Consider the following 27,386-nt stretch of genomic DNA (forward strand, 5'->3'; position numbering starts at 1 on the left):
GCTGCCGGCGGTGGAGGCAAGGGGATGCCGTCGACGTTGGAGTGCGGCGACGACGACGAAAATAGACCCCCAACGACGGAGTATGGTGCACTCGTGGGGTGGCGTGCTGCTGCGGGAGGTATTTGGGCGTGGGCGGCCGGCATGGGCACCGGAACTGGGCGGCGACAGTGAGGAGGGGCGGCTGGATGCGATGGCGGTCGATGAGGGGCAAGGGAAGATAGGCGTAGTCGTCGTGTGCGTTCACCGCGTGTCTGCGCCGACGTAAATGTGGCCTAAATTTGAGCCTGATAATGAGTCAAAGAACGTGTACGGATCCGTTTGTGTCGACGCATTGGGCGTCTTTTGTGTCCGTTTCAACCCGAACACTTTGGGTCATCGGGGATGGAATTGCTGTGACACTGGCTGAGAGATCAAGACCGACCGAACAAACGAACAGCGACCCTTCCTCCATGGACTGGGCGCGTCGCCGTCCCAATCATCCCGTCCCCATCCCCACGCCCCGAAGCAAACGGGCGGGCCAAATCCACGCCGTGTTTTTTTTCGAAATCCAACGTCCGCCCCCAGCACAGCACAGCACAGCACAGCTAGCCCAACACCAAGACCAAACCACCCGAGCCGGCCGCCAGCCTAGCCCACCTCCACCACGCCACGCCACTCCGCCAACCCCCCCTCTCCCTTTCCCCACTCCCTTCCGCCGTCGTCAACCCCATCACCGCCAAATCCCTCCCCCCCCCCCCCCCACCCCGAATCCCGCGCCTCGCAGATCCGGCGCGCCGGTCGCCCGCCCGCCGCCGACCGGCACCGCAGCAGCGCTCCCCGCCGCCCAAAACCCTAGCCCCCCCTCCCCCTCCCCTCTGCGCGGAGATCTGACCGCCCGACTGACGGGCCCGAGGCGGCGGACCGGAAGCGGAACCGGGACCCCAACCCGGCCGAGATGGGGGACTTCAACGTGGCGCTGGTGATCGTGGCGGCGGTGGTCAGCGTCCTCGTCCTCCTCGTCAGCGTCTACCTGCTCGTCAACTACCAGCACCCCGACGACGCCAACCAGGCCTGGTTCCCCAAGCTCGTCGTCGTGCTCGGCATCACCGTCGCCGTCCTCTCCATCCTCATGCTCCCCGCCGACGTCGCCAACCGCCAGGCCTGCAAGCGCGCCGTCTACAGCGGCGCCTGCGCCCTCACCCTCCCCATGAAGACGCTCTGGCTCGTCGTCTACATCATCGACGCCGTCCTCGTCTTCCTCGTCATCCCATTCGCCATGTTCTACTACGAGGGCGACCGGGACAAGTCCGTTTCGATTCTTCCTTCCTTCCGCGCTCGGCTTGCTTCGCTGACTGACTAGATCCGTTCTCTTCTGCTCCTGCGTCCAGGTCCGTCGGGAAGAGGCTCAAGAGCGCCCTCATCTGGGTCGTCGCCTCCGCTGTCGTCTGCGGTCTCATCCTCGGAATCCTATACGGTGCGTATGCGTGCGGATCGCCCTTGCCTTTTGCGACGCTCTGCTATGCTCGCCCCTAATCTGCTTTGGGATAATCTGAACCGATTTGGGCTTGAAATGTGAATCTCGAGGTGTTGCTCTGCATTTCAATTCTAATTTGGATTGGAGGGGCCTCGAGCTTCAAAGCTTTCACGTTTTTCATCCATGAGCAGCCAATGCTGTACAGCCAGATCTGAAACCCGGTTTACAGTTACTTTTTGCTGGGTTCATCCTACCTGTGTATGTCCAGTGCCCATTGGACCCTTGAATTGTGCTTTCCACAGCTTGTTTTGTTGTACTAGGCAGTATGCTCTACATTTTGACTGTCTAGTATTCACCGTAGGAAACATAGAGAACAACACATCATTTTATCCATGTCATTTTCGCAATGGTGGGCAGCATCCATCTTTCTGCCTCACATCATGTAAAAATTACTTCATGTTGCTACTAACTGCATTTGTGGTTCATCCTTCCTGTCTGTATCTATACTTTACCCATTTAGGCTCTGGAATTTTCTACTGCGCCCACTTGTTTTCTTGTCCTAGGTTGCAGCTTATACATTTGGACTCGTTAGTTTCAACCACCTAGGAAACGTAGAAAACAACATTTCATTTTGTCCTGCTCATTTGACACATCTCCATGTTTCTTGGTCACATCACATAGACCCTTCATGCTTGTACCTGCATGGGATGAATTGTACCTCCATTGATGTGAACTGCTTACAATGCGTGATGTTTCTCTTTATACCTCTCGTGATGTTAACTTCTTACTAATCCGTGATGGCTTGACTTTACCTGACTGCACTTCCACTTTGTTCCTTCAGCACTTATTGGTAAAGTGGACTTCACTGTCAGGCACCTCTCTTCATCTGTCCAGGCATTTCCAAACCCAAACCAGTTCAGTGCATTCACAAGTGGCCAACCTTGCATCGCTCCATTGACCCGTCAGGTTAACCCGCTGATGGAATTATGCTTTCCTGCATTTCACTTCATGTAGCTCATCATTTCATATTTTTCATCTGGTGACTGACTTGTTTTATGGTTTCTTTTCTTCAGTGTTCAGCTAATACTGCACCTGCTAACTCCCAAACAACTTGGACAATGCGCGCTACATTCCCTGAATACGTGGTTGCCCTTGCTACCATTGTTGGATCTGTGCTCTTCACAGTGAGTTTTACTTCAATGTTTACAATTAGGTTGATCACTGTTTTTTGTAGATCTAGCATCTGATAGGTTAGTTTGTACTTTTGTTTGTTTCTTGGACAAAGCTGTATGAGAAACAATTTTAACCATGTATTTTTTTTCAATTGTTTAACTGTTGCATGCAATCATGCTGGCCTCTTTCTATACAGTTCTGGCTTGGCATATGTTAACAACTCTGTTTATTTTATAGATATTTGGTGGTGTTGGCATTGCTTGCCTTCCATTGAGTCTTATATTCTCGTTTGTCCGGCGTCCAAAAGCTGTCATCACACGCTCACAATATATAAAGGTGTGTATAGTTATGCTTTATTTTTGTTGTGGAGACTGTTTGCCTCAACTGATTACAGCGAAAGTTTCTGTTTCATGTAATTATTGTGTAATTTAGATATCGATCTGACCTTGAGGTTGAAAATGTTTCCTTCAGGAAGCTACTGAATTAGGTAAGAAGGCCAAGGAATTGAAGAAGGCAGCGGAAGCCCTTCACCAAGAAGAGAGAAGTGGGAACAAAGGCAGAAAATGGCGCAAAAACGTGAAGGCTGTCGAGAAGGTATGCTTGCCCTTCAAACGGATGATATGCTTTGAAGCTTTAATTGTATCCATACAAACCATTCTCTTTAATATGTTGTACATCTTTCTGTTATGTTCTGTTATGCTATTAACTAATATTATATTTAACTTTCCATCTTAATCATTAGGAGTTGTTACTTTTGGAAAATGACATGAATGCTCTAGAAGAGATGTATCCTCAAGGAGAGAAGGTAACTACTCGTGAATTCTCATATTCATCGTTTTTATGGTTGTCACTTACTCTTGTCTTGACATCCATTATGGTGCAGGCTGAGGCTACCTGGGCTTTTACAGTGCTTGCTTACATTGGAAAACTCATATTCGGCATTGTTGGGTAAGTGTAAATATGTATCTGAACTGTACATTCATTCAGTCTAACGTATTTGCAATTTGGTTCGTCTGACAATGATTTATGATCTTAGGTTAATTGTATCGATTGCTTGGGTTGCGCATATTATCATATACTTGTTGGTTGATCCTCCTCTATCTTCTTTCCTGAATGAGATCTTCATAAAGCTGGACAGTGTCTGGGGTACACTTCTGATCCTTGATATTGTTCTGAACTCATCCAGTTATCCTCTTTATGAGAATAAACCGGTTAATCATTTGTTTTGTGTACCAGGTCTGCTTGGGACTGCTGCTTTTGCATTCTTCTGCTTCTATCTCCTCATCGCAGTGATTGCTGGAGAAATGATGCTTGGCCTGAAATTAGTTTTCATCACCATTCACCCAATGAAGTAGTTGACTTGTGCCATGACACTATTTTCTTTGCGGTGTCCTTTTTTTTTACATTTACTAACAAGCATTTAACTTGTTTCAGATGGGGAGGAACGTTGATGAACTCTTTCCTGTTTAATGTTGGACTGATCCTACTTTGTTCCATCAGGTATGCTGCCGATATCTTCTGTTAGAAGTCCATGTCTTCCTCTAACTTCCAATGAAATGTTTGAAGGCTGTAACTTTACAAGAATTAAAGAACGTAGTGGAGATGCGTGGCAGATCTAAGTTGTTTCCACAAAGCATTAGGACAGTAGTTTCTGTTATTAGTCAGTAATAGTGAATACTTGGAAGTGCACACCCCTGAAGCATTGATTTAGCATGGGCATATAACTTGGGCCTGGGTCCAAATCCTCTGCTATTACTGTACCACAGTTACGGTCACTGCTGTGTGGGTGAATGATGGCCTCTATGGACGCAAACCACTTGTTCTTTAAGAAGTCCTCTCTTGAATTTCCGCGCTTGTGTATTTTGCAGTGTGATTCAGTTCTGCGCGACAGCTTTTGCATACTACGCACAAGCAACTGCAGCTCAGGAGATCTTTGGCCACACGCTGCAGTCTCTTCGTGGAATTAAGTATCTCTACAAGTAAGTCTTGAACCAGCATGCAGTCAGCAGAACTATCAACCTGCAGTTGTTGCTTGAATAGTTGAATATATATCACTGTAGACACCAGAATCCCAGAGTTTTGTATTCATACTGCTATTGAACATCTGAATATGCAGGTACAATGTTTTCCAGTACGGCTTTGTTGCCCTTGCCATACTCACCCTCTTCTACTATGCACTTTTTGTAAGTCCTTTTTTTGAATTACTCAGCTAATTCTCACCAAATTCTGCAAAAGTTGAGCTTATTTTAATCATCATAATCTTTGTCCAGGGATGGCGAAAGAGGAAACCGACAGGAAGGTTCCAGCTCTCAAATTAATTTTCGGTTTGCTCTGTAAGCAAAGCCTGACAAATTCAACATCACATTTGTTCCTGAGTGATAGTTTGGTTAGCGATGTATATGATCTTCAAACCGCTTTCTGGAAGAGTTGGGGAGTTTTCATGGGTGTAAATTAGCGGCAATGAAAATCTTGGAAGATGGAAACACCCACGGACACGGATGTTAAAGTAGAACAACCTAGTTTCCTTTGTAATGTACACATTCCTCGTCTTGGTTCTTTTCTGTATTATTATTTTATGATCATCAATCGGCTGATGTTATTATTGAAGTTTGATTGGTCTGTGAGGGAGATGTTCTGTGTGCCCCTTCGGTGTTCCTTTGCTGCTATGAGTTAAATTAGTCCAGTTCTTTTCTTTTGTATGTACCATTCCGTGATTACCGTGCAAACTTGTAGATTGTATCAAGGATGGCTTGTCTTGATCGGTTATTCTCGTTTTTCTGTCTTTCTGGAAAATTGGGGAGTTTTCTGTCTTTGCTTTTCATTTGAAACTTTGCATCATGCTGTTTGTGTGTCTGATGACTAAACACTACTCCCTCTGTAAACTTTTGTAAGATGTTTTAGATCACTGCTACTACGAACTTGATTTCTGTCGACAAGTGCTGATACGGCAACACAACATGCAGAATAAAGAGTAGGATAAGCCTGCAAAGGCCTTTGGGCAGGCTTTGGTACATGCGATAATCACAAGCGCATTTATTAATCGTTATTAAACAGAATTATTGATTCATAACAATCTGTAAAAGCAAAATCGAGCAAGCACATGTGAAATACGAGGGAGCTAATACCCCCTCCGTAAAGAAATATAAGAGCGTTTTGTTTAGATCATTACTTAGTGATCTAAACACTCTTATATTTCTTTACAAAGGGAGTACTTGATTAGATCGTGCATCCAGAGCACAAAAGTTATGTCTTCGTCCTATCTGTTTTGAGCAAAAAAATAAAATTAAAAATTATGGCTTCATTCATCCAACACACTGAGCACCAATAACTATTCACATCTCTTTTCCAGTTTCTTCTAAAATCTCACCTCACTAGCAACAGAGATAGAAGGTGTCTGTCTAATCCATCGCTCCGTAACCTGAGGACCAACCAAAGGAACACAAAACTCAAAAAGGTGTAAATGGTCTAAAATATATATAGAGGCAGAGCTAATAGTATATAGTCAAAACTTCAGTCAGTGTAGCAGCTCATGAGGTGTGATGCTGCTGAATGGTGTCTAGCTCATGAGGAGTTAACTAGCATGACCATAATGGAAAAATGCATGAAGGAATTCATCATACGTTATTGATGCGGGCATTAAGCTCAAATGGATTGGGATCCGGTTTTCCCAAGTGAAAGTATGCAAATAAACTCCCTAAATCAGTAGAGGTACTACTTAGACTATCTGAATGTGAAGAAAAAACACTTCCCTCAGTTCAAAAGTATGGAAAAACATTTGTAATGTATTTAACGAAAAAATTGATTCCTCGTATCTACCATACTGTGATCAGAATATAAACTTCTCATATGTTTTATATTGTCTTGATCATCTATGTTTGCATGCGTTCCTAGAACCACAGTTTGCCTCTAAACTACAAACTATGATTATATGCTGATCATGCATCAGACCTGCAAAGTTAACAGAGATGCTCTTTAGATACTACTAGTGTCAGAACCATACAAGACACTGCCACGAACTGAAGCACGTTGCCTCCTCCTGAATCTTTACCACAGGTTAGCGATTCCAGATGGACTTATTACGGACAAATAACACTCCCAGATGAACTCACAGCCTAAAAAACAACCAAAACAACTTAACGTCTAAAGACCGGGTGTTTGCATTCATGGATGGTGACATTCATAATATAAATATTGTGTGGATGTATAACATCCTTTCTATATTCTCACTTGGAGGGAGAACTATCGTATTGCCATGCTCTTCAATTACTTGGAAAAGAAAATGATGAATTACATACTTGTCTCCACTCTACACAATTGGATTCATCTTTTCCTGATGGGCATACTGAGCGCTTATCGTTAATCAATGGGACACGCTTTACAACTTGACTCGAACAAACTGAGCACTTCTCCATGGGATAAAATCGATCCATTTTGCCGGGCTTACACTGTTCTTAATAAGATAGAAAGCCTGTCAGAGAATGAGTTCCATGGATGTTGGATCTACAGAAACACACTAATTCCAGTCAAATGTTCATGGTTTCTTAGCGGACACACACCCACCGGCAGAGCTACGCATGGGCAAAACCGTGCCGTGGCCCGCCCCGTCCAAAGGTGAAAAAGGAAACTACGCATATGCCTAGTCCAGTTCGTGATGCGTCAGTAGCCTGAATGTGCACGGGAGACCTGTCTTTATGCCGGAGAATATGCACCTGAGACTTGCTGTTCAAAGCCTGTCACTAGTAGAAAAAGACCCATTTGTTCCGATTCATAAGGCCCATTTGTTCCGGTTCGGGAACTGGGACTAAAGGGTCGGTACTAAAGCCCAATACCTTTAGTCCCAGTTCTTATACGAACCGGGACAGATGGGGCTTCACGTGGCCGCTGTGGCTTGCCCAGGCAGGGGGGCCTTTTGTCCCGGTTGATAGCACCAACCGGGACCAAAAGGCACCCACGCGTTAGCAATTCAGGGGCTGGGGTTTTTGTTTTTTTTTTGAAAGGGAAGGGGGGGGGGGTTAGGGGTTTTGGTGGTTTGTAGGGGTTTCATATATTAATTGTGTTAGCTCGCTAATAGAGAGAAGTGTCCTCTCTTATCTCCGTGCTTGGTCGACACTACGTACTATACGTATAGAAAGGACTCGACACGCTGGCTAGTAAGCAAATGAAGGAAACCATTAAGTACAGAAGATCGTCATGAACATATACAGAGAGAAGTGATCGACCTCTCCTTCTCCGAGAGATTGGTCGAACAACAAGTTTTCGTATATCTATCCGACGCTACTGGCTACATATATAGAATATTAAGATCTCTTACAATCCCCTAACTTCTGAACTCAAGTTCCACATGGTATTCTCCAGCTTTACTGATGACGTGATCAAGAAAGAATCCCGTCAATTCCTCTTAAATTGCTCGTATGCGATCTTGTGGTAGGAGTTCATCCCACATCTGCCATGTCTAATTTGAAGAAGGGGGTCAATACATATATATGGATGAAACTCAACACAAATGATGGTATAATAAAATGAAATTGTGAATATTATTGCTTACGCACTTCAAATTGTCTTCTAGAGTAGCCCCGGTTATTTTTGCAAGTCGCGTTGTAGATGAACTCGCAAACGTAGTATCCACAATAATTATTCTTGGCTTCCCGCCACAAGCACTTTACGAGAAATAGAGGTCAATCAAACTGATAATGAAGCATTATAAATGGTATTGATGAAAGTAGCTAGAATCAACGGGAGATAAAGGGAACTAGCTAGCTAGTAGTACTTACTTTCGGGCGTGTAAATCGCAGCTCCCCCGACAGTCCCAGAGCTTGTGCGGTGAATACTTTCCAAACCCGGCGGGACAAAGAAAACAATTACTTCATATTAGGAAATGAACAAAGTTGCGGATATGGTGCGATAATGATCGATTGAACTTACTTCTCGAGCATTTTAGTCATGTCCGCATAGTCCTCGGGATTTTTTCGTCCCGAGTCTAAGACGGTTACTAGTCCCTGCTCAAGCTTAATCTCTAGGAGAATAAAGTGGAAGCTGCGCACGCATTCATAACTCATTAATTACATTACTATAACCTCGAGTAATACTGGAAACCGAATATGTACAAGACAGTAACACTCACTTGAAGTTGTAATGAAAAAGTATTTTATCTTTGTTTTGATTTTGAAGCAACGATTTTAGCAAGTTGGCCTAGACTTCTTTGGCATCATGTTTAACCGTCCATTCATCTACGATATTTGTGTTAATGAACCCAATATCATAGATTTCTACCTTTCTGCATTCGACGATCTTCAATCTGCATAATATAGTAAGGATAATTATATATACATGCAATGAAAGAGTTGAGCTATATATAGAGACTTAATTACAAAAGTAGTACTTACAAATAGTGGCAAGTGACAATTATTTTATCGAGGGCTTTTTGATTGAAAAACTGGAAAAACTCCTCAAATGGAACAGACAACAGATCAATTCCAACGAGGTCGTGCTCCTCTTTAACTCTCAAAGTCAAAGTATCCTGCCCAGACTCGCTGCAGGTTTTCATGTACCAGTCATGGAATTTTCGCATCATCGTTGTTAGAGGAGGATGACCAGGTTTGACAAGAGGCTTCCCGTGCCGGTATTTGAAATCGTCCACCTCCATTGTATCAAAATATGCATCGTCAGGTAGGTAATCTCCAGGATTGGTACCGGGCAGCATCCTCGGATGATTAGCGACGATATCGCTAGACACCTTGAGCGGGGGGCACGATTGGTTAGCTTGTTCGCCGAGCTGGGGAATTGTTTTCCCACTTCTTCGTTCTACTCCTTTGATCACTGTAAGTACTTCCTGACCGCTCCGCTTCGATATATGACCTTTCAATTATGTGCTCATAGTTGTTTTTTGGCGGAGATGATGGTGGTCGCTTTAGGGCATCCAAAGTGCGCTGAAATTTCACCTTATCTATCTTCTCCTCTGGAGGTGGATGTTTCTTAGCTCTTTGCGTTTCAAAGAAGTCCTTCACTTGGTCATCACAGATCTTCGCGTTTTCCTCCTCGGTCATCTCGTATGGTAACCTCTCTAAGGCTTGAGAGATGGACCGAATCTGTATTGCCTCCCGCCTCTGGCTGTACTGCTAGACACCGGAGCAGCCGGAGCGGCTGTGGCTGTCTTCTTTCGTTGCTTACGAGGCGGAGAAGAAGGAGGCGGAGTGCTACGACGCGCTGGAGCAGCCGGAGCGGCGGCGGCTGTCTTCCGCTTTTGCTGACGAGGCGGGCTGCTCGGACCAAGAATGCCTGTCCCTGCATATTATTGAGTCCCCTCGTAGCGTGCCTTTTCCAGTCAGTCTCCCCTCATACCATGATTTAGGGAGACCAATCTTCTTAAGGCTAGGAATGAAGTCAACACAAAACCCAATGACATCCTCTGTTTGATGGCCCATGAAGATGCTTCCTTCTGGCCTAGCGTGGTTACAGACATATTTCTTTAGGACTCCCATGAACCTCTCAAAGGGGAACATATTGTGTAGAAATACAGGGCCCAGAATGACAATCTCGTCGACTAGATGAACTAGGACGTGCGTCATGATATTGAAGAAGGATGGTGGGAACACTGACAAGACATTGCGTCACATCACTCCTTAGCCTTGGTATGATTTCTGGATCGATCACCTTCTGAGAGATTGCATTGAGGAATGCACATAGCTTCACAATGGCTAATCAGACATTTTTCGGTAGAAGCCCCCTCAATGCAACCGGAAGCACTTGTGTCATAATCATGTGACAGTCATGAGACTTTAGGTTCTGAAACTTTTTCTCTGGCATATTTATTATTCCCTTTATATTCGACGAGAAGCCAGATGGGACCTTCATACTAAGCAGGCATTCAAAGAAGATTTCCTTCTCTTCTTTGGTAAGAGCATAGCTGGCAGGACCTTCATACTGCTTTGGAGGCATGCCATCTTTTTCGTGCAAACGTTACAGGTCCTCCCGTGCCTCTATTGTATCTTTTGTCTTCTCATACACGCCCAAGAAGCCTAGCAGGTTCACACAAAGGTTCTTCGTCACGTGCGTCCCTCAGCGTCATTCGGAACATATAGTCCGCCGGGACCCTTTCGAAATATTACATGTAAATCATTGACCATAGCAAGTACGTGATCACCGGTACGCATGGCGGGTTTCTTCTGGTGATCTGCCCCGCCTTTGAAATGCTTGCCTTTCTTTCGACATTGGTGGTTGGTCGGAAGAAATCGACGATGGCCCAGGTACACATTCTTCGTGCATTTGTCCATGTATATACTTTAAGTGTCACCTAAACAGTGCGTGCATGCGTGGTATCCCTTATTTGTCTGTCCTGAAAGGTTACTGAGATCAGGCCAATCGTTGATGGTTACAAATAGCAATGCATGCAGGTTAAATTCCTCATGTTTGTGCTCATCCCACACACGTACACCGTTTCCATTCCACAGCTGTAAAAGTTCTTCAACTAATGGCCTTAGGTACACATCAATGTCGTTGCCGGGTTGCTTAGGGCCTTGGATGAGAACTGGCTCATAATGAACTTCCGCTTCATGCACATCTAAGGAGGAAGGTTATACATACATAGAGTCACGGGCCAGGTGCTGTGATTGCTGCTCTAATCCCCGAAAGGATTAATGCCATCCACGCTTAAACCAAACGATACATTCCTTGGGTCACCTTCAAACTCAGCTCGGTACTTTCTCTCGATTTTTCTCCACTACGAACCATCAGCGGGTTCTCTCAACTTCCCGTCTTTCTTACGGTCCTCTCTGTGCCATCACATCAACTTGGCATTCTCTTCGTTTCTGAACAGACGTTTCAACCGTGGTATTATAGGAGCATACCACATCACCTTGGCAAGAACCATCTTCCTGGGGGGCTTGTCGTCAGCATCACCAGGGTCATCTCATCTGATCTTATACCGCAATGCACCGCATACCGGGCATGCGTTCAAATCCTCGTACGCACCTGTTGGGGAACGTAGCAATAATTCAAAAAATTTCCTACGTGTCACCAAGATCAATCTAGGAGATACTAGCAACGAGAGAGAGGGAGTGCATCTTCATACCCTTGAAGATCGCTAAGCAGAAGCGTTACAAGAACATGATTGGTTGAGCCGTACACGCAGCGATTTAGATCGCGGTCGATTTCGATCTAAGCGTCGAACAACGGCGCCTCCACGTTCAACACACGTACAACCCGGGGACGTCTCCTCCTTCTAGATCCAGCAAGGGGAGAGGAGAAGTTGAGGGAGAACTCCGACAGCACGACGGCGTGGTGGTGATGGAGCTCGTGGTTCTCCGGCAGGGCTTCGCCAAGGGCTACGGAGGAGGATGAGGTGTAGGAGAGGGGGAGGGGCTGCGCCAGGGGAAGGGTGTGCGGCTGACCTCTCTCTCCCTCACTATAGGGGGAAGGGGGTGGAGGAGGCGCCCTAGGGTTCCCTAGGGGAGGGGCGGCGGCCACAGGGGAAACCCTAGATGGGTTTGGGTGCCCCCACCACTAGGAAACTTGCCCCCCAAGCCGGGAGGGGTGGCTGCCCTAGGGGATGCGCCCCCACCTCTCCAGGTTACGTGAGATGGGGTGGGAGGGGCGCTCAGCCCCTTAGTGGGCTGATGTGCCCCCTCCCCTTGGCCCATAAGCCCCCAACGCTTGCCGGGGCCTACGAAACCCCTTTCGGACACGCTGGTCGTCACCTGGTACCCCCGGAACAATTCCGGACTCCAATACCCTTCGTCCAAAATATCGATCTTCACCTCCGGACCATTCCGGAACTCCTCGTAACGTCCTCCATCTCATCCGGGATTCCGAACAACCTTCGGTAACCACATACTATTTCCCACAACAACTCTAGCATCACCGAACCTTAAGTGTGTAGACCCTACGGGTTCGGGAACCATGCAGACATGACCGAGACATCTCTCCGGCCAATAACCAATAGCGGGATCTGGATACCCATATTGGTTCCCACATGTTCCACGATGATCTCATCGGATGAACCACGATGTCGGGGATTCAATCAATCCCGTATACAATTCCCTTTGTCTATCGGTATGTTACTTGCCCGAGATTTGATCGTCGGTATCCGAATACCTTGTTCAATCTCGTTATTGGCAAATCACTTTACTCGTTCCGTAACGCATGATCCCGTGGCTAACTCCTTAGTCACATTGAGCTCGTTATGATGATGCATTACCGAGTGGGCCCAGAGATACCTCTTCGTCATACAGAGTGACAAGTCCCAGTCTCGATTCGTGCCAACCCAACAGACACTTTCAGACATACCTGTAGTGCACCTTTATAGCCACCCAGTTACGTTGTGACGTTTGGTACACCCAAAGCATTCCTACGGTATCCGGGAGTTGCACAATCTCATGGTCTAAGGAAATGATACTTGACATTAGAAAAGCTTTAGCAAATGAACTACACGATCTTGTGCTACGCTTAAGATTGGGTCTTGTCCATCACATCATTCTCCTAATGATGTGATCCCATTACCAATGACATCCAATGTCCATGGTCAGGAAACCATGACCATCTATTGATCAACGAGCAAGTCAACTAGAGGCTTACTAGGGACATGTTGGTATCCTCAGCAGAGGGGTTAGTTACCACGTCAACAGTTGAAGATATTGCAACAGCAGTAGAAGTGGAACATTCAGCAACAGAATTAGCATTATCACGTTCAATGCATTTAAGACATGGTGGTTCAAATCCTTCCTGAGCGGGACTGATCTGTTCGGAGCGAAGTGACTCGTTTTCCTTTTGAAGATCTTCATGAGCCACCCTCAATTTCTCAAGTTGTTGCTTCCTTTGAAGATAATCATAGGAAAGCTTTTCATGAGTTGTTGAGAGAGTATCATGACGATCTTCAAGTTCCTGATACTTAACGTGAAGGTTTTTTATGTCTTCAATTAAGGATTCAGATCGAGTCATTTCAGCACCCAACAGATCATCGCTTCTGTCTAATAGTTTTTGAATATGTTCCATAGCTTTCTGTTGTTCAGTTGCAATTTTAGCAAGTGTTTTGTAGCTAGGTTTTGAATCACATTCAGAGTCATCGTCACTAGATGTTTCATAGCGAGTAGTGCGTGTGTTTACCTTGGCACCGCGTGCCATGAAGCAGTAGGTAGGAGTGGAGTCGTTCTTGTCATTTGCGTTGGTGTCGGTGATGCAGTCATTGTCTTCAGTGTTGAAGATGGACTTGGCGACGTATGCTGTAGCCAGACTCGCAATGCCAGAATCAGACTCTTCCTCAGACTCCACCTCTGCCTCCTCAGATGCGGACTCCTCCTCTGAATCCATCTCCTTTCCAACAAACGCACGTGCCTTGCCAGATGAGCTCTTCTTGTGTGATGAAGACTTTGATGAAGACTTGGAAGAAGACTTTGAGTATTTCATCTTCTTCTTATCGTCAGAATCATATTCCTTGCTCTTCTTCTTCCTTCTGTTCTCATTGTCCCACTGTGGACACTCAGAGATGAAGTGTCCAGTTTTCTTGCACTTGTGACATGTTTTCTTCTTGTAGTCATGAGCAGAAGCTTCATCATTCCTTGAGCTTGATCGTGAAGATTTTCTGAAGCCTTTCTTCTTGGTGAATTTTTGGAACTTCTTCACTAGCATTGCAAGTTCTCTTCCAATGTCTTCAGGATCATCAGAACTGCAGTCAGATTCTTCTTCAGATGAGGAGACAGCTTTTGCCTTCAAGGCGCGAGTTCGCCCATAGTTTGGACCGTAGATATCTCTTTTCTCAGAAAGCTGAAACTCGTGTGTGTTGAGCCTCTCAAGTATGTCAGACGGATCGAGTGTCTTAAAATCAGGACGTTCTTGAATCATCAGGGCCAGGATGTCAAACGAACTATCAAGTGATCTCAGCAGCGTTTTGACGATTTCATGTTTGGTGATTTCAGTGGCGCCGAGGGCTTGAAGCTCATTTGTGATGTCAGTGAGTCTATCAAATGTGTGCTGGACATTCTCATTATCATTTCGCTTGAAGCGGTTGAAGAGATTGTGAAGGACACTGATTCGTTGATCTCTCTGGGTTGAGATGCCTTCATTGACCTTGGAGAGCCAGTCCCAGACCAGTTTGGATGTCTTCAAGGCACTCACACGGCCATACTGTCCTTTGGTCAGATGACCACAGATGATGTTCTTGGTAGTAGAGTCCAGTTGAACGAATTTCTTGACATCAGCAGCAGTGACACCGTCTCCAGCCTTGGGAACGCCGTTCTCGACGACATACCATAGGTCGACGTCAATGGCTTCAAGATGCATGCGCATCTTATTCTTCCAGTAGGGATATTCAGTTCCATCGAAGACGGGGCACGCAGCGGAGACTTTGATTATCCCTGCAGTCGACATAGCTAAAACTCCAGGTGGTTAAACCGAATCACACAGAACAAGGGAGCACCTTGCTCTGATACCAATTGAAAGTGCGTTATATCGACTAGAGGGGGGTGAATAGGCGATTTTTATGGAAGTCTTCAAAACTTGGGAGTTATGAAGACAAACAGTGAAGATTATGCCTATTACTATGCAGCGGAAGTTAGATTACACTAGGCCAGCCATGGTCATGTATTCAATAGAGTGAAAGCACAGCTTCAGTGTAATAAGGATCAAGTAGGAAGAAGTTATGAAGCCAAACAGATCATGCATTCACGTTGTGAAGACAAATGATAAAGCAAGCACGCAATGACTTCACAATGAGTAACAGCAAGAGAAGGAAGTGAAGATGAAACCAGTGACTCGTTGAAGACAATGATATGTTGGACCAGTTCCAGTTGCTGTGACAACTGTACGTTTGGTTGGAGCGGCTAGGTATTTAAACCTTAGGACACACAGTCCCGGACACCCAGTCCCGAACACACAGTTCAGGACACCAAGTCCTCACCGTAATCTCCTTGAGCTAAGGTCACTTAGTCCTCGCCCAATCACTCTGGTAAGTCTTCAAGGTAGACTCCCAAACCTTCACAGACTTCGTTCACTGGCAATCCACAATGTCTCTTGGATGCTCTGAACGCGACGCCTAACCGTCTGGAGGATTCACAGTCCTCAAGTGTAATAAGTCTTCAGATCACACAGACAAGAAGACTTAAGTGATGCCCAATTTACTCTGGCTCTGGGTGGTTAGGGCTTTTCTCCTCACTAGGAATTTTCTTTCAAAGGCTTCGAGGTGGGTTGCTCTCAAACGACAAAAGCCATGCACTGAAATCTGAGCAGCCAACTGTTTATGGTTGTGGGGGTGGGCTATTTATAGCCACTTGGCAACCCGACCTGATTTGTCCGAAATGACCCTGGGTCACTAAGGAACTGACACGTGTCTCAACGGTCAGATTTCGAACTCTCATGGCAACTTTACTTGGGCTACAAGCAAAGCTGACTTGTCCGGCTCTGGACAAGATTTGCTCTCATTGTCTTCACTCGAAGACATAGGTTTTTGATTTAGGCATCACTTAAGTCATTCTGACTTGTTCTCCTGGACCCCACTTAACAGTACGGTGGTTCCTATGACTCAACAAAAATAAAAAGAACTACGAAAGATCTAAGTCTTCGAGTTCCATAGGCTTCATAACGTGTCTTCTGTTGTCATAGTCTTCAATGTGAATATCTTCATATACCACCTTTGACTTCAATGTCTTCATTCATTTTTAGGGGTCATCTCTGGTAGTAAACCGAATCAATGAGGGACTTCTACCTGTGTTTTCCTGCAATTCTCACAAACACATTAGTCCCTCAACTAGGTTTGTCGTCAATACTCCAAAACCAACTAGGGGTGGCACTAGATGCACTTACAATCTCCCCCTTTTTGGTGATTGATGACAAACTAGTTGAAGTTTTCAACGGGGAATATAAAGTGTGAAGTCTGTAAAGGAATTGTCATCATAAGTTGCAAGTGCTCCCCCTGAAGATGTGCATATAAGTTAATTTGCTTTTGGAATGCAAATACACATGGCAGGTTGTACTTGTGGAGATCAGCTTCAGCTTATGATGACAATCTACTATGCATGTGAAAGTATATGAAGATAATAACATGCATAATGGAAAATGGACGTCTGCAGAATGAGATGAGTGCGGAATTTATCGTCGCACATGCGGAATTTATCTTCGCAAAAGGAGTGGTAAAACAAGTAGCAGACGACCATCGAGTTTTAGTGTTTACAACTCAAAAGAACCAAATGAAGCAAAACAAGAGTTGCAAACACGAAGCAAGTATAACAAAACAAGGCACCCGCCCATATTGACCCGCTTGAAGACTATAAACATCATATGCTTCTCCCCCTTTTGTCAGGAATGACCAAAAAGGTTTGAAGACATAGAGTTTTCTATGCGTTCCCAGGCGCAGCAGGGTCGGTGGAGTTGTTTGGCGGTGCTGAGCTTTGAGGTGCTGAAGCGGGTGGTGGTGAAGTAGCATCATCATCGTCATCAATGATCCTCGCAGTGACGGTGGCAGCAGATGAGGAATACTCAGAGTCTTCAAGTGACGGTGTATTGCGCATCACAGCCCTCCTAGGAGGTGTGGTGTCAAATTTGAAGCACTCTGTGAAGCCATCCTCTTCAAGTTCAGCTTCAGTGCAGATCATTGAGAGCCCTTTCCACGTACGACGGCAAGTCTCATGCGTAACGAAGGCATTCTTGGTGGCCAGGTTTCGAAGACGATTGACATCCACCAAGAGGCTCTTCATCTGACGTTTCAGCCAGTCGTGGTGCCTATCTTGCTTTTGGTGAAGGGCCACAAGAAGCTCTCGGTCAGTGAGGACACGAGCACGCTTCTTGGGTCTTGGAGCGTTTGTGCTATCTGTGGCTTCAGTTGATGCTGGTGCACGTGTAGTGCCAGCCATAGGATAGACCCTGGACATGGCTTCAACACCTTCAACATTCTGCGTGAAGCTCTGGTGTTCGGCATTCTGAAGACTTATTGGTTGCTTGGCAGGCTCAGGGTATATTGCTTCAGCAGAGATATCCACATCTGGCAGGAAGATGCGATGGTTTCGGGCTGAGGGCTGATACGAAATTGTAGAGTGCAGTTTGATCAGCCTCATCACCCAAGGGGCATAGATTTTTAGACCAAATAAGTCAGAGCCTGACGCAGCAAGTTGTCGTATAAAAAGATCCTGTGCATTGAAGCATTTGCCATGCATGATATAGAATATGAGAGTCTTCATTGCACCCTTAATCTTGGCATGTGGAGAGTGTCCCTTAATGGGCCAGAGAGTCCGCCGGATAATATGATATATGGTCCTGGGCAGGTACTCAGTTGGATAGGGTGCATCTTGAGGCAATGGCTTCATCATTGAGAGCATCTGACTCATATTGGGTTCAGGTCTCTGAAATATGCTCTCAATAGCTTCAGAATGAAGTTGACACCCTTCCTCGAAGAATTCGCCTGGAGTGGGCAGGCCAGTGAGCTCAATGATATTGAATGCATTGGCTTCATGATGGACATTTCCGGTCATCCACTCCAGGATCCAAGTCTTAGGATCTCTGTTGTAGCCTTTGATGTGGAGAGTGGCATAAAACTGAAGCAGAAACTCTTCGTTCCAGTGCTCTTCATCAGTCACGAACGGCAGCAGACCCACTTGCCTGAAGCAGTCCAAAGCTTCCTCAAGACATGGCAGACCAGCAATAGCTTCAACCTCAAGGCGCTTGTGTGGGAAGATGCGACCTTGGTTGTATAAGATGCAAGAATAATAGCTGCGCTGTGAATAGCTCCAGAACCTGTTTGATACAATCCTTTCCCTTGAATAGGGGTTCTTGGAGCTATCGAAAAATGTGTTGTCTGCCTTGAAGCTGTTTACATCAAAGGAGCCAGGTGCTCATGCAGGACCTGGGAACCTTGGAAGCCTTGGGACTGGCTTCTGGACATGAGGCCTGTGCTCTATGTGATAGTCAAATTGTGGACCTGCAGCAGACTCAGGAACTGAAGTGTCTGGCTCAGTGGCTTCGCTGTCCGCTGAAGCATTTGGTGGGGCGGGCTCCACATTGGCTTCAGTGTTAGTAGTTTGAGGGACATCTTCAGGCACGTTCTCTTGGGGAACTGCATCTTGATGGAGCGAGGGAGTGAGTTCTGGAGGTGCTTCTTCATTGTCTTCGGCTGATGCAGCCGGAATTTCTGCAGACTGGACTTGAGGCCGTGGACCTTTGCGAAGCCTACGGAACGCAGACGACGCTTGTGGTGTCGGAGTGGGCTGGGCCTGAATGTCTTCTTCCTCCTGAGGGCGATTCGCCCATGACTCATCTTGTGCCATTGGTGTCAGAGGATGACCAATGCTGATGGGTTCGCTTGTTTCAAGCTGAGGAAGGGCTGCATCACCTTGCACATTGTCCTGATGACCAATGTCTTCAGCAGCTAGTGGGTCGGCTGCTGGAATATCTTCAGCGTCAGGTGCCTCTGTGGGAGCAGGCTCATGAACTGTTAGTCTTCTTTATGCATTGGGGTGAATGACAGAAAGGGGTTCAACCATCAAGGGCTCTGTGGGAGCAGCCCTAGATTTCTTAGTCTTGCGCTTCTTTTTACTGGGGGCAGAAGGAGAGGCTCAGAGCTCTTCCTTTTTCTGGCTTCAGCTTCTGCAGCTCTTGTCTTCTTTAGCTCTGAAGCTGTTGACCGGCTCTTTGGCTTCGAGCCAGTCGTGGCGGTTGGGAAGACAATGGAAGTGGCTGCTTGTCTTGATGCCTCTGGTTCACTCACAGCAGGCTGCTTCTTCTTCTTTGCGGCCATCTTGGGGTCGATGCCTGGACGCCCAAGTGCCTTGCGCTTTTCAGCCTCGTTGTAGGCTTGAACACATTTGTCAGCCAATGACTTCATCCTTTCACGCGAGCCTTGAGCTTCAGCACGCTTCTTCAGAAAGTTTTCTTTGAGATCATGCAGCATGATTTTGAAGCTTCTCACTTCCTGCACGCTGAGACTGGCCATGTGCTTCTTGAACTGAGCTTTTTCGTGATCAATTTTCTGCTTCAGCTCAACAATGCGCTGAGCAATGGCCAGTTCTGAAGCAATTGCGCCTTGGAAGGCGACGCTGAGTCCAACAGGCAGCTGCAGATCATTGAAGCTTATATCTGGTGTGTCAAACCATTCATCGATGAAGCTGTGGACGATGGCGACATCAAAGAGAGGCAGATTGTTGAAGATTTCCGCTTCCTCCTTGCTTTTGATGAGCTGTTCTAGTGCGTCATCGCCCAGATCTTCATCGCTTGATAGATCAATGGCTTCACTGCGTAGAATGGCAGCAGCAGTGAGCTCTTTGCCTGTGTGTTGCTGGGGCTCCTTATCCTTCAGGGGCTTGGAGATGCGGGATACATCTTTAGACTGCACACTGACTTCAGGAGGTGCAGTTTTCAATGGCTTCGCCCTTGAGATTTTTGAGGCAGGGGCCGGCTTCGAAGCTTTTGGTTTCTTTGTCTGCTGGCTTCGGCACAGCAGGAGCTTCATCAGACTCAGAATCAGCTGGAGGGTCATTCACAGCAGTCCCTTGGACTAAGATGTGGGTGATCAGGCCCTCAAGATTGGCAAACGGACCGATGATATTGGGTTCCGCATCGCGTGTGCCATCTGCCCTTGGTGAGGAGGGACCAGGATTGAAGTCAAGCCCAAATTTCTTCTTGTTTAGCTTCGCAGACTGTTGAGCAAACTGAAAGTTGCGTTTGAAGAGATTGTCGTCACGACACCAGAGAAGTGACGACGGATGTGCATCATCAGGCTGTGGTCCTCGGACCATGCATGGGTAGAAGCCTTGAGCAATGGCTTCATCTCTGGTTCTGGGTACAAGGTTCTTGTATAAGATATCCCCCCATGGACTCTTGATTGCATTCTTTTCAGCATACTCCTGGGTGACGAAGCGGTATTTGAACCACTGTTCTGCCCAATAGCGTCGAATCCATTGGATTCGGGTTTTGCGCTGCCCATAGCTCTCTTCTGGATCTTTTTTGTACATTTCTGCCAAGTCTTCAGGCAGATCCTTGGAAGTTCCCTCACGTCTCTGTCTGCCCCCCTTTCTTGCTGCTGCAACTGAAGCCATAAACTTTAACTTGAAAGGCTTCAAAACTTTCAAAGGCTTCAAAGGCTTTCTTTTTCTGGACAAACAGGAGCTGGCTTCAGGAGAGTTTATGTGATGCTGTAGGAATTCTGCAAATGAATGCAGACTATGAGAACCGAAGGATTCTCCCACGGACATGTACCTGTGACAGCATTAAGGTGAGAGGGAAGGGGAAGAGGTCATATGCATTCTCAGAAGGTTTTGAAGATTAATCAGTTTAGAAGACATTGACCTCATTGTGCGAAGACATTCACTTATAGATAAGAAGTTGGCTCCAGATTTGTACGAACCCATAGATCAGTACAAGTGAGGAATCTAACTACTTTATGAAGCACAAGTGAATATACTAGGCATGTTATGAGATGCAGCGAGAGATCTAACTGGTGTGAAGAGAAACTTCTTATGGTTGAAAGTGACAGAACCAAGAGATCAAAAGAGGCTGTAAAAAGAAGTTTTATTTACCACACTGGAACTGCTAAACGGAAGGAAGTTGATGCCGAGCAGTTCAGTCCTCCGTGCCCTAGCTTGGCGACGGAAAACACCTACGGCGACGGTGGAGAGGACGATGTCCGCGGTCGGCGTGAGGACGGCGTTGGAGAGGTTGCGGCAGCGAAGCGCTTCGTCTCCGGCGTCGTCGAGTGCTAGCGGTGGCGCTAGGGTTCGTGCGAGGATGGAAGAAGGAGATAATGACTGCGGCAAGTGTGAATTTATAGACTCAGAGGCGGCACTGTGCTATTACGCAGGTGCCCCTGGCGGTTCGCATTTGAGGCACGCGTGGCCAGTTAGCGGAAGTTTGGGGTTTGTTCCACGTCCCACGCACGCCTAAATTGTCAGGCGGTCGTTCCTGCTTCTCCGGATCTTATGTGGAGGAATGAGCATTTAAAAACGGACTTTTATGGTTGTCTCTATGTCTTCAGCTGACAAGGACACAGTGAAGACATTCGACAGTTTCAACAGAATGCATATGACTTGGAGAGATAGAGTTTGAGATAGAAAGCATAGAGAGGTTAGGGTCCGATCACATTCACTTAATTCAAAAGATTCAACCAAGAAGACATAGCTATAAGTGAATGCTGTAGAGGACAGAACACTTAGAGCATATATATATATAATCATCGTAGTGAAGATAATCATGAAGACATGTTAAGTTCGAAGCCAGACCAATGTGAGGATATTGCAAGGTAACGCCATGAGTTAAACACTTCAAAATGGAACGTTTGGTGGTGGCGTTACCCACCGTATAGGAAGTATTAGACCCAGACACGGCGCACAATTATTGTGGTGCTCCGAAGCCAAATTCCACATTAATGTATTCACACTTAGAATGTATGTCTTCATTGATTGAAGATATACTTTACTTTGTGCGTTGCACATCTAAGTCATCAATATGCATAAGTGTTAGGATGTGTGCCTGATCACAGGACATTTGAGGATTCCAAGATATTTAGCTCACACCGTAACTTGCAAAACCTCTTCTCATCCAAGGGCTTGGTGAAGATATCTGCCAATTGCTCTTCAGTGTTGACGTGTATGATATCAATGTCTTCCTTCACAACATGATCTCTGAGAAAGTGATGGCGAATTTCAATGTGCTTTGTCTTCGAGTGCTGAACTGGGTTGTTGGCAATCTTGATGGCGCTTTCGTTGTCGCAGTAAAGTGGCACTTGCTTCAGATGAATGCCATAATCCTTGAGTGTTTGCTTCATCCACAGAAGCTGAGCGCAGCAAGATCCAGCAGCAATGTATTCAGATTCAGCAGTGGAGAGAGATACACAGTTCTGCTTCTTTGAAGACCAACATACAAGTGATCGTCCTAGAAAGTGACATGTGCCTGAGGTAGACTTGCGATCAACTTTGTCACCAGCATAATCAGCATCCGAAAATTCAACCAAATCAAACTCTGAGCCCTTTGGATACCATAATCCTAGAGTTGGGGTGTGAGCCAAATATCGAAGAATTCGCTTCACAGCTAAGTGATGCGACTCCTTTGGTGCCGCTTGAAATCGAGCACACATGCAAATACTAAGCATGATATCTGGCCTAGATGCACATAAATAAAGCAAAGACCCAATCATGGAGCGGTATACCTTTTGATCGAACTCTTTACCATTGTCGTCAGGACCTAGATGACGTTTGGCTGGCATTGGTGTTGTGAAGCCTTTGCAGTCTTGCATACCGAACTTCTTCAGGCAATCTTTGAGATACTTCTCTTGAGATATGAAGATGCCATTGCGCTGTTGTCGGATTTGAAGACCAAGAAAGAACTTCAGCTCCCCCATCATGGACATCTGATATTGCTCTTGCATCATATATCCAAACTCTTCACTGTATTTCCGATTGGTGCAGCCGAAGATAATGTCATCCACATATATTTGGCACACAAACAGTTCACCATCGTATGTCTTCGTGAAAAGAGTGGGATCCAGGGAACCAGGTATGAAGCCTTTGCTCTTCAGAAAGTACTTGAGTGTATCATACCAGGCCCTAGGGGCTTGTTTGAGGCCATACAGTGCCTTGTTGAGCTTGTATACCATATCAGGATGTTTTGGATTTTCAAAACCAGGTGGTTGTGCAACATACACTTCTTCTTCAATCTTGCCATTGAGAAAGGCACTTTTCACATCCATTTGATACAGAAGTATGTTATGATGATTTGCATAGGCCAGCAGTATGCGTATGGCTTCAAGCCTAGCCACAGGAGCAAAAGTTTCATCGAAGTCAATGCCCTCTACTTGAGTATATCCTTGAGCAACGAGACGAGCTTTGTTTCTGACAACTTGACCATGCTCATCTTTCTTGTTGCGGTATATCCATTTGGTGCCTATTATGTTGTGCTTCCGTGGATCGGGACGCTTAACCAGTTCCCATACATTATTCAGCTCAAACTGTTGAAGCTCTTCTTGCATAGCTTGAATCCATTCAGGTTCCATGAAGGCTTCTTCAACTTTCTTGGGTTCTGATATTGAGACGAATGCGAAATGCCCACAGAAGTTTGCTAGCTGAGTTGCCCTTGAACGAGTGAGTGGACCAGGTGCATTGATGCTGTCAAGTATTCTGTCAATCTGCACTTCATTTGCAACACGAGGATGTATAGGGCGAAGACTTTGCTCTTGCTGATCTGCGTTGTTGTTTGGAGGAATGTCTTCATGCTGAGCATTGTCTTCATGTTGATCAGGTGCTGAGATGATGAGTTCTTCTTCAGGATGAGCTTCAGAAGGCATAATCTCTCTAGTTCCCATAAGCTTGATTGATTCACTAGCTGGGACTTCATCTAGCACATTTGGCAGTTGCTCTCTTTGTGAACCATTTGTTTCATCAAACCGCACATCCACTGTTTCGACCACTTTGTAATGGAAGAGATTGAAGACTCTGTAGGAGTGTGAATCCTTTCATATCCAAGCATAAAGCCCTCATGTGCTTTTGGTGCAAACTTTGAGGTGTGATGTGGGTCCTTGATCCAGCACTTTGCGCCAAATACTCTGAAGTAACTGACATTTGGCTTCTTGCCAGTTAGGAGTTCATAAGATGTCTTGTTCAGAAGCTTGTGAAGATAAACACGATTGATTGTATGGCATGCAGTATCAATGGCTTCAGTCCAGAATTTTCTTGGAGTCTTGTATTCATCTAGCATTGTTCTGGCCATTTCAATGAGTGTTCTGTTCTTGTGTTCGACGACGCCATTCTGCTGTGGCGTGTACGGAGCTGAGAATTCATGTGTGATGCCCAAGGTATCAAGATATGTATCAAGGCCAGTGTTCTTGAATTCAGTGCCATTATCACTTCTAATGTGCTTTATCTTGGCGCCAAAATTGTTCATAGCTCGATTGGCGAAGCGTCTGAAGACATCCTGCACTTCAGACTTGTAAAGGATTATGTGTACCCAAGTATATCTAGAGTAATCATCAACAATGACAAAGCCATAGAGGCAAGCAGTAGTAGTAAAAGTTGAGTAGTGAGTGGGACCGAAAAGATCCATGTGGAGCAGTTCGAAGGGTTGTGTAGTAGTCATGATTGTCTTCGAAGGATGTTTTGCCCTTGTCATCTTCCCTGCACAGGCACCGCATAATGATCTTTCTTGAACTTGACACCCTCGATGCCTATGACATGCTTCTTCTTCGCAAGGGTGTGGAGGTTCCTCATGCCAGCATGCCCAAGCCTCCGATGCCAAAGCCAGCATTCTGAAGCTTTTGCAAGAAGGCATACCGCAAGTTGTGGTCCTGCTGAGAAATCTACCACGTACAAATCACCTTTCCGATACCCTTCAAACACTAGAGATTTGTCAGATTCCATTAGCACCAGGCAGCGATATTTTCCAAACATTACAATCATATTCAGATCGCAAAGCATTGAGATAGACATTAAGTTGAAGCCAAGGGATTCAACAAGCATGACTTTATCCATGTGTTGATCCTTTGAGATTGCAACTCTACCTAGACCCAATACCTTACTTTTACCAGTGTCAGCAAATGTGATGTGGCTCTTGTCGGATGGACGTAATGTTGAGTCCATAAGAAGGCTTCTTCTGCCAGTCATGTGATTTGTACACCCACTGTCAATAATCCATTCTGAAGATTTTGAAGTCGCTGGTGTCGTACCCTACAGTACAGTTAGGGGGATAGGCTTCACGAAGAGAATTGTGAAGCATAAACATTTGACAAACCAGTGGGTTATGAAAACTTAAATCCAGATTAGGACTAATAGGGAGAGTAGCATGCGATTCAGGAACGAAGTACATATTGATCCCATTCGGGCATTTTATCTTGCGCCCTACAAGATTTTTAAGGTCCCCAGCAATAGCATCAGAAGATTTTGTTTTTCTGCTGGAGACCTTTCCCTGCAAAAGAGAGTTAAGCTTTCTTAACCACCCACATCTTCAAGGGTGGCTTAGAAGCAATAAGTCTAAGTGCAGCATCTGAGAATTTTGGCTTTGAAGCCTTAGCAAACAGTCTAGCAGGTGGACAATAATACTCATAGGAATAAGCAGAATAATTTTTGGTCACATGAACACGGTTCGATGAACCGCTCTCATACTCATGTGCCTGAGTATGGTTTCCCTGCAAAACATTTGTGTTAGTGTGACTCAGGTGAGTCCTCTGTTTGTATGAAGCCATTGGACCGTATGAAGCCTTTGGTCTGAGATTTGTCTTCTTCAAGTGAGGTGTCATGAAGACATTCACAGGAAGATTTTCCAGACACTTTTTGGAAACCTAGATCTTCTTCATAGGCGGTCCATTCCTGCAGTTAGTACCAATGTACCTGGCAAACACTTCACCATTCTGATTCTTAAACAGTTTATAGTTTGCATCAAAGGATTCATCAATGATAATGGGGTTAGCACAAGTGAAGCCAGATAAGTTGGATGGATCTGCTGAAAGTTCCTTTGCAGCAACCCATGTGGTTTTGGGGTACTGCTCAGGTTTCCAGTAAGAGCCATCTGCATTGATTTTCCTCACAAATCCAACACCCTCTTTCCTAGGGTTTCGATTCAGGATCTGCTTCTTGAGGACATCACATAGTGTCTGATGTCCTTTAAGACTTTTGTACATCCCTGTTTCAAGCAATGTCTTCAACATAGCATTCTCATCAGCAATAGCAGTGGTATCCTCAGCAGAGGGGTTAGTTACCACGTCAACAGTTGAAGATATTGCAACAGCAGTAGAAGTGGAACATTCAGCAACAGAATTAGCATTATCACGTTCAATGCATTTAAGACATGGTGGTTCAAATCCTTCCTGAGCGGGACTGATCTGTTCGGAGCGAAGTGACTCGTTTTCCTTTTGAAGATCTTCATGAGCCACCCTCAATTTCTCAAGTTGTTGCTTCCTTTGAAGATAATCATAGGAAAGCTTTTCATGAGTTGTTGAGAGAGTATCATGACGATCTTCAAGTTCCTGATACTTAACGTGAAGGTTTTTTATGTCTTCAATTAAGGATTCAGATCGAGTCATTTCAGCACCCAACAGATCATCGCTTCTGTCTAACAGTTTTTGAATATGTTCCATAGCTTTCTGTTGTTCAGTTGCAATTTTAGCAAGTGTTTTGTAGCTGGGTTTTGAATCACAATCAGAGTCATCGTCACTAGATGTTTTATAGTGAGTAGTGCGTGTGTTTACCTTGGCACCACGTGCCATGAAGCAGTAGGTAGGAGTGGAGTAGTTCTTGTCATTTGCATCAGTGTTGGTGATGCAGTCATTGTCTTCAGTGTTGAAGATGGACTTGGCGACGTATGCTGTAGCCAGACTCGCAATGCCAGAATCAGACTCCTCAGACTCCACCTCTGCCTCCTCAGATGCGGACTCCTCCTCTGAATCCATTTCCTTGCCAACAAACGCACGTGCCTTGCCAGGATGAGCTCTTCTTGTGTGATGAAGACTTTGAGGAAGACTTGGAAGAAGGCTTTGAGTATTTCTTCTTCTTGTTGTTGTCAGGATCATATTCCTTGCTCTTCTTCTTCCTTCTGTTCTCATTGTCCCACTATGGACACTCAGAGATGAAGTGTCCAGTTTTCTTGCACTTGTGACATGTTTTCTTCTTGTAGTCATGAGCAGAAGCTTCATCATTTCTTGAGCTGATCGTGAAGATTTTCTGAAGCCTTTCTTCTTGGTGAATTTTTGGAACTTCTTCACTAGCATTGCAAGTTCTCTTCCAATGTCTTCAGGATCATCAGAACTGCAGTCAGATTCTTCTTCAGATGAGGAGACAGCTTTTGCCTTCAAGGCGCGAGTTCGCCCATA

At 45.6% G+C, this 27,386-nt stretch overlaps 1 protein-coding gene across 1 annotated transcript; it reads left to right on the forward strand.

The window, feature by feature from the left end:
• The first annotated feature begins 768 nt into the window (after positions 1 to 768).
• LOC125520059 (LIMR family protein Os06g0128200) lies at positions 769 to 5,233 on the forward strand. Its single transcript, XM_048684852.1, has 14 exons — positions 769 to 1,284; positions 1,368 to 1,453; positions 2,295 to 2,419; positions 2,527 to 2,637; positions 2,864 to 2,962; positions 3,098 to 3,220; positions 3,369 to 3,431; positions 3,510 to 3,574; positions 3,663 to 3,772; positions 3,863 to 3,977; positions 4,061 to 4,126; positions 4,495 to 4,605; positions 4,743 to 4,809; positions 4,897 to 5,233. Exons 1-14 carry the CDS (start codon positions 935 to 937, stop codon positions 4,942 to 4,944), a joined length of 1,539 nt encoding a protein of 512 aa, XP_048540809.1. The 5' UTR covers positions 769 to 934; the 3' UTR covers positions 4,945 to 5,233.
• Positions 5,234 to 27,386: the final 22,153 nt, after the last annotated feature.

This window comes from Triticum urartu, chromosome 7 (genome assembly GCF_003073215.2).
Source record: "Triticum urartu cultivar G1812 chromosome 7, Tu2.1, whole genome shotgun sequence".
Lineage (NCBI taxonomy): Eukaryota > Viridiplantae > Streptophyta > Magnoliopsida > Poales > Poaceae > Triticum > Triticum urartu.